The sequence below is a fragment of the Pygoscelis adeliae genome, unplaced genomic scaffold (genome assembly GCF_000699105.1).
Source record: "Pygoscelis adeliae isolate BGI_AS28 unplaced genomic scaffold, ASM69910v1 Scaffold149, whole genome shotgun sequence".
Taxonomy (NCBI): domain Eukaryota; kingdom Metazoa; phylum Chordata; class Aves; order Sphenisciformes; family Spheniscidae; genus Pygoscelis; species Pygoscelis adeliae.
Genome location: NW_008825494.1, coordinates 2942602 through 2951123, shown reverse-complemented (window position 1 = coordinate 2951123; position 8522 = coordinate 2942602). Strand labels below are relative to the sequence as shown.

Genomic DNA, 8522 nt, shown 5'->3' with positions numbered 1-8522 from the left:
TCTACAGACTTTCTGCTTAACTGTCTATTATTACAACTTGAGTATTAGTTACTTTAATACAAATAGCTAAATACATTGACAAAGACAAATGAAGCCCTAAAAAGAAATTACGGAACTTTTGCCATTGTGAATGAGTTTTTCGTCTGTGACTATATTCAGATTGTGTCAATACAAACTTTCAAGCACAACATATTCCCTTGTGATGGTGCCTTTTCATCTGCACAATAATTGTATTCATAATTAAATATATGGTTTCTTTTAATTTTGATTGTCTAGTTCTGCAAATTGTTCACAAAACAGAAGGTTAAGAATGACCAAACCTGATGCTGATGCTGACAATCATTTTGATTGATACCATATGTTGGGGTTTTACACATCTTTCTCCTTTTATATGTTCTGATACATAAACTAAATGAAATTGAAAGCTTCTTTGAGTCTTGAAAGTATAAATTACTATGAGTTCCAACCTACTACGACATGAGCAACAAGAAGGTAGCACATCCCGATGGTACAGGACACAATCATCATGGGGAAACCTAACCTGAAACAACAATAAAATAAAGGAAAGATCAATAAGGATACGATAGTTTTTTCTCCAAGCAATTTATGAAAAGGAAATTTAAGTTATCCTACACATTCCAAGCCCTGAATATTCTTATAGCAGTGCCAAAAGCATGGATGAACTGCAAGTATGACAATGTCTAGGAGTCTAATATTCAAGCTCACATTTCTACTTCTGGCCTATTTAAGAGATAGGTGGTCAAAATTGGCATAATTTCATTGGTTTCAGGGCTTCTCTTCCAATTTACTTTGTCACAGAATCTGGCATGCCTTGTTATTTTGTTTGTTTTTTCCCCAGACGATATGCAATTATACAGGTAAAATAAAAATTCTTACAAATTATGCAGCATTAGAATAGATTATCCAGTGTGTATCATTTCAGATTAGGTGTGTAACTGCGGTATGGCACTTTATAACTTAATCTATGGCTGAAACTCATTAAATTGTTTCCCTGTTGATCTGTAGTTACATACAGCTAGTATTCCTCTTTTGTACCTCTCACCAGGTTTAACAGACTTGAACGGACTGTTGGAAATAAACCCCAGGCAGCTGTAAAAGTGCTAAAACTTTGCTATTCTATCAAAACAGCTATTTGTTTTTCACCACAGACTAAGCTTTTCAGAGAACACCCAGGTTTTATAGCTTTCTTTAGACTGACAAACACAGGCAGCAGAGACAGACAACTGGACAGGATGTTGTGGAGTTGGCTGAATTCTACTCTGCTAGGTTTGTAGGTCTTCCATATGTGTGAAAAGAAGGGAGTTTTCTAAAACTTAAAAGTATTATTGTATGACAATGAAGGACTGTGAAGAATCACTGCTGTGATCACACTCATTTGTTTTATGTTACTAAAATCAGAAGGAGAACTGAGAGGAGAAATGATCATGCCACAAACGACCCTCCTTACGTACTTTCTGTTGTGAAGTTCAGCCAAGAATTTCTGTAAACCTTATCAAAGCATGGCAATGTTCTCTGAAGTACAGCATTTCACTTATTCTCTTCCTTGAAGTAAGACCTGCTTATTACATGTGGGTACATTAGTTGTGCCTTTTTGCCTCGCTTGTTAGGAGCCCTCAGGAAGGTTCCTCGAGCCTGTTCCCCTCTGTCATTGCTGATCAGACCGCCGATGAAGAGACGTCCATTTAGTAGGTGACAGGAGGACACCATTCTCTGAGCTTGGGTGGATGAATAGCTACTTTCTTTAGGAAGCTACAGCTAAAAGGGACAACTTGGGCCATTAAGTCTGGCCCCTACTTCCTCAGGGTATGAAACCACTTGCATAAAATGAAAATTAAACCTCTCAATGGCTCACTGCAGTCTGCTCTTTCTACCTGCAGCTGCAACATTACTCTATACCTTGAGATCCTCATGAGTCATGTTCCTTTCACTGCTGTTTTGTTGAAAAGCTGACCGAGAGAGGCGTGGATGTGACCAGCAAAACAGAGGTGCTTTCACCTTAACAGCCATTGTTTCGAGTTACTGTCAAGGGAATTTTACCATGAATGAAGGTCACTGCAAACATACAAAAATAAACAGCCCAGACCTATAAAATTTACAGAATAATTAGGAAACCAATAAAACCCAAACACTCTAAAGAAAATATTGGAATTATTAGTGAAGAACAAGCTTGTCCATAATGCCTGCTTTGTGGCTGCTCTTAACCCATTATCAAAGTGAGCCCATCTTACATACCAATAGAAATAGAGGCAAACCAAGAACAGAAGGAAACCTTTGTAAAGCTGGAAATGTACAAAGGGCAAGACTGTAAGGGCTGACAGATCATCTCATTTCTGTCTCCTTGACATCCCCCTGACGAAGCTGGCATGCCCCTGTGTCCACGACCAAATATTGCCTTGTGAGATCTGCCCCAGAAGGACAGTTCCCATGCCCAGCTCCAGAGGCTTTCTCCTCCATCTTTCTGGGATTTAGGACCTGGTGTGCTGGCCTCTTCTGCCTTTCTGGTAACAGGCATTATTATCACTGTTCTGGCATCAAAGGCATTAATGTTCAGCTGGTATTTGGAATTGAGAAAGGAGAAAGGAGAGGAGGGGAGAGAAGGACAAGGTATGTCCAAGTGGTGAAAGGTATGAAGAATTGTTAGAAAGGGTCACAGGGCTGTCACAGCTTTCAAATATTTCCTGAAAAGTCTGAAGTGCATTTGGAGGATTTATTTTTCTTTTTTTGTTCATATGAACAGGCATAAGTATACTGAAGATGTGTTATTTCTTTTCCATACTGACTGGTCAGATCCTTGCTTTTGAATGACTCATTACTTGAAAGAGCTGAATCATTATTTAGTCACTAAACTATGATCAAGCTGATTATATTGTAAAATAGCAGAGCTAAAGCATCTCTTGGAATTATTTTAGAAAAAAAAAATTAATTTGATGGCTGCCAACTGCTTCTCAGATCCTTTCCTTCCTTCTCTCAGCAAATCTGATCTCTGGCCCTCCCTAATCTCACTTAGATAAAAGTGTCCAGATAGGACAAAAAAGCAAAACCAGCAACAGCTGTAGGAATACAATAGCATGGCTAAAAAATCCTCCTACACCCTTCAGTATATCTAATGAATGCTTCCCGCAGCTGTATCCACATGACAGGCTGGTGAACCGGCGATTGCTACAACTCTCATAAGAAAACCGGCTGTTGTTTGACAGAAAACAGAATTTTATTGACCTCACAGTTGGCAAACAATGAGCTGGTACTGGGAGGAGTGGGGACAGCACAGATCGTAATCTGTACTAATGCAACCTAACAAACCTCCCTGGAGGACGCACAGTAGCTGAGCAGTGAATGGCAATATAACGCCTTCATGAAGACTGGCAAGGGGAGGATCCAAAAAGATTCAATGGCTACTCGACCACTGAAAAGAGAACAGAAAAGCTAGCCCCAGCTTGGAAGAGGTCCGTGCAAGAAAATGGATGAATTATACAGGGCCACATATAAACATGCAGGAATTGCAAGCATACCCCCACTATCACAGTGCCAGTCAAATGTGTAGCTGGCGCCAGACACAGCCAGTCTGGGGAGGAACCTCACTTCATTTAGTGTGGGTGCTTACATAGGGCACAACTACGAAGCCATTATTCTCATTGCATGGACGATTACCCTTCAACTTGAGGCCTGAATTTCAGGCCCACTGGCCTGAGCACTAATGTAATTGGATCAAATTCAGTGTGGAATTTGTGTACCAGAGAGAGAGGAGATAAAGCTCAGTCAGTAAGTATTAGTTACTGCAGAGTTAATCGATTACTTGAGTTGGTTCAGTGGCCTATTATGCTATTACACTACCCATTGCTCTCCCCCAAAGCAAGATACATCTCCTGTCCCAGGCCACATACAACACAACCTTTAGGTATCTATGTTTTCTTTAGTTATATCAAATCTAAAATGCATTTTAAATAATGTAAAAATTACTTCCAGCAACATTCATTTTCAGCATACTCCTTGGAGGCAAAAAGCAGCATGTCATTCAGTTGCTCCTGCCCAGGAAAAAGGATCAGCAGAGTTTAGAAGTCATAAAACCCTTTCCTGTGCTAAAACTTCAGATTCTTAAGGAACTCTAATTAGCATCTTTGGCATAAAAATACATTTTTACATGATTTTGTAACAGCATCTGATGCGACATTTTTATACACAAACTAAGGGAACAGGGCAGATGGATCCTGCGCTGGGCAGCCTTTTCCTCCCTCTCCCTCTCTGCGGACAGGGAGATACACATGTACTGCATGGTACAAAAGGTTCATCCCAACTCTCCACAGCCAGCTCAGGGAGTTTTCACCGCTGCAGAGAGGAAGCGGGGTCAGACACAAGGAAAGGATGGATGACAGGATCTGGCATTCACCCCACTCTTCCCTCCTCCGCTTCGTACTAGAAGCTTACACGTAAAACTGCAATCTAAATGATATCGCACAGCTTAAACATACACAACAAGCAGATGTTAGTTCAGTGCGAGATAGTGAGAGCTTTTCAAGTGACAGCCCCAGGGATTTGTCTTGGACAAAGTTTTACTTATTAATAACTTCAGCAATCCAGTAGTGAAAAGCTTGCAAATTGCCCCAGCATGGGAGAGATGCCAGACTCTGTGGAGAACAGAATTCAGCATGTTCTTAACAAATTAAAATGAGAATTTGAAATGAACAAGATGAAACTCTGTGAAGGTAAGTGTGAAGTATGTATTAGAAGTCAAACGTGGGCACAAAAACAGCAAGGAAAGTGAAGCTTTTTATTGGTAATGACCTAGTTATTTCTGATCCTGCCTTGCTGCAAGATTTCTGGCCCTGTATTTACTTAGAAGAAAAGGAAACTGGTGTATGATTATTCTGGGAATAAATTCCATTTTTATTATAAAATAAAATATTATTTATATATAATATAAATATATTATATATATTATACTGATGTGAATATTCCAGCCTCAACCATTCTGTGATTCTCACCCACCTACTTGTTCCTCTGTTATTCAACAAAGGATAAGAAAGCATCATCTGCACACCTGAAGACTGGCATGTTATCAGAAAATATTTAACAAAGGACAGATGACAGATAATTCGACAGATAATTCTTCTCATTCTTGGACAGTCTCTCATCGTATGCAATGCTTTGCTCTGGAAGTTTGATAATCACAAGATCATTTTTAAAAGAATGTCTAAATGGCTATGAAAACAGCCTCAAAAAAGAGACTTGTGTGTGGATATACTTAGAAGATACATAAGGTTATTTGTGAATGAAAGGACAGTTACATCTTTTAACGAAGTTTCATAATTCGATTTGCAAAGTAACTCATTTATATTTCTTTTCAACAAAAGGGTATAACCACAATATTCATGGATCTTAAGAAAAAGAATATATCATAACCCCTCATGAACTGAACTCCAGAAGGGTGTTTTTTTTAATGGAAGATAGGACAATTTTACCTTGATGAAGAACAGAACTCAACTAGGTAACAAAAGTTATATAGGTCTACATAAGTTATAGTCTCATGCAGTAGAGCTCTGTGAGCAAGTTCTTTTTCTGTACCTCAGCTAGGATTAGATAGCAGAGTGAAATCCTTTTTTGGGGGAATAAGGGGAGAGGACAAAATTACCTTTATAAATGTAAGACTTGCTTGTGAATATTGTCGTTTCTGAAGTTTTCCATATTTTTTCAGATTTATCCAAAACAATCTAGAAATTATTTGTACTAACATTCTTAGATATATAGCTCATTTTCATTGTGATCATTTGCTGCCAAATTCTCCTATGGAGAGATTTTCTGAAAAGTTTATTTTGATTTTTCATATTAATTTTTAAAAAAAGAAAACCTCAGAATTCCTTGGGAAAAAAAATCCATTTTTATTAGCTCTATTGATTAATTCCCTACCTTTTTCCTTTGGCTTTGGGAAGGAATGGAAACTGAAAGGAAAGATTTTTAATTTGTTTTTTGCCTTACTCTCAAAGCCACTAGGAATTTTACTCTTGGTCAATTTCTCAGTTCTTATTATATCTGTGGTCACTTTCCTGTCATCCTATTTCTTCTCTCTCTTTCTTTTAATGCAGACTGCCTTATGAGTCTGCTGTCATTTTGGTTGTGTCAATCTATCCATCATTCCAAGTCTTTGACACTGATCCAGTCTACCTGAAAGGGAAGTGTGGACTTTACTAACAGCTTAAAGAAAACAGATTCAAGACGTTTATCACATGCCCATGACCCCTTCAAATCCAGACACTTCTTGTAGCTCAGAAAACAGGTGGCTAAAACTGCAAGTGATCATTAATTCAACATTAAATTTCTGTGAATTTCATATAGGCTGGAATTACATAAAAATTACAATGTGGTTACCTACTAGTTACCATACACAGGAGTTACTGTGTAATTTAAATCACAGAACAAAACCTATAATCTATTTTCTTCTGATTGCGAAAATTATAATAATTTCTCATGATATTCTATCTGGTTTGGGTCTATGCCAAGATTTCCCATAGAGTCACTGCCGGGAGTGAACCTCAGATAGGGAAAATCAGATGCGGAGTGAGAAAATGTAAAGGTTTTAGGTTTTGCCTCTCACAGTCTAGAACATACTTCTACAGGTGTTTTCCTGTAACCTCAACACTTTCATATGCAGAACAAGCAATGGGCCTTTCCTTAGCCTTCCAAAATTCTGATTATCTAAAGAAAAAAGTGCAAACTTTCATTGTAAGAGAATAGTTGGTCTGCCAGCTCCACCTGGCAGATTCAAATGACTATTGTAGAATATTTGTTGCAGTATCTGTCTAGGTCTCTGTGGTACAACTGAGGTGAAATACAGGACTGCCAGAACAAGTGACTCTGATAACTATCCAAAACCTATTCATACACGGTAAGCTAGCAACCTGTATGAAACACCATGAAAAAGAATTGAAAGACATCAATTTTAGTAAAAAAGTACTGTAATTTATTATTTAAAAAATCAGCAAGGCACTAGTTATTAGGTGACAACAGCATCTAACATTTCTTTTATAAGTAAACATACAGTTCCAATAGGAAATGGTGAAATCCTGCAGACAGTCAGGAAAGAACAGAGCTGAAGTACAGAAACAAACCTGAAAACACAGATAGAACTAACAGTGACATTTTACTGGGGAAGAGCAATAACACTGAAAAATTTGTGGAAGTTATTTTTCCCACTATCATTGTGATTCTAATATCCCTTTAAATGAATAAATCCATATTAATAGTTTGGCAACGTGCACAAGGTGTTCAAAATCTTGTATCTAGGTGACAAAGGGGGAAAAACCAGTAACTTTCCACATTTAGCCTTCAGGGCCCCATGGCCAACATAAATACCCCACATTTAAATGAGAAAGAGAATGACTTTAGTCAAGCTCATTGCTGTCACTGAATGTAAAAGAATCTAGATTCAGACCTTTGCACATGTTGGGATGCATTTTACTGAATTTATATAGCATGCTTAAATCCAGATTACCTGGCTCTATAGATTAGGCCTCAGTGGGATATTATTATAGAGAGACACATGCACAAGCCAATGGCCTGAAAAGTATCTTAAACTTAAATCACTTGTTTAAGCATGGGAATAATTGCATCCTAACTTAGAAAACACATTTAAGTGTTTTCTCATATCTCATCTGTAGTCACTTTTGGAAGATATCCAAAGGCAGGAAAACCAATATAATGATAAGACAGTGTGATACTCCTGTGTACCCATCGAAGTTTTGGCTTTTCTCCATCTATCTGCCCTACGGCATGAAACAGCTGTCAGAGCCTCCAAAAGATAAGTTGCAGCTTCAAGTAAAAATGTAGTTACTCTTGTCGTGAATGATACAATTACCCAAAGCAACTCACAAGATTGCCCGAAGACAACACTGCTTGATTTCTACCCGACTATCAATATCTAGAGCGAACCAACCACGTTTGAACATGTCAGATGCATCCTTTCCCCAAGAAGGCTTGCACCAACCAACCTTCAGCCAAGGCGAGAGCCAGGAAAACAGAGAGCAGAAGCAGCTCTGCTCTGTATAGTCCGTTTAAAAGAGTATATTATCTCTCTTTTCCATCAACAGATACTCCCGAGAAACATACCGTATACAATGTTAAAGCTCCAAAGTGAGCTGTCAAAACTAAATAGAAGTTTATCATCAAAGCAATAACTCCATTCTTTGCCAGGCAGTGTTGTTATGATTATTTGAAAACAAGTGATCTTATATGCTGTATGTTGGCAAAACGGAATATGTCACAGACTGAATTTTAGCTCTGTCTTTAGTCAGATGATTTTTCTCGGTTTTGTAATGTAACATACTTGATTTTGTTTCTAACATTTCTGCTCCAAAGAGACCAAAGCGTTGCAAACACAGTGTTTATTGTTAGTGCCAATGTGCAGCTAGACAAATTGTTTACCGCTACATTCACCGGAGCTGGGATAAATTCTGCAAACTTAAATTTGCACACCTTCTGGCAAATTCTACTCGTAAATTTAGTTGAAATAG

General features: G+C 38.1%; 1 protein-coding gene across 1 annotated transcript in view; it reads right to left on the bottom strand.

The window, feature by feature from the left end:
- Nucleotides 1-453: 453 nt before the first annotated feature.
- OCA2 (oculocutaneous albinism II) overlaps nt 454-8522 on the bottom strand; it is a 180867-nt gene continuing 172798 nt past the window's right edge. The window contains exon 23 of the mRNA XM_009331292.1: nt 454-541. Coding sequence (XP_009329567.1) covers nt 454-541 — 88 coding nt within the window. The remainder of the gene's footprint in view (nt 542-8522) is intronic.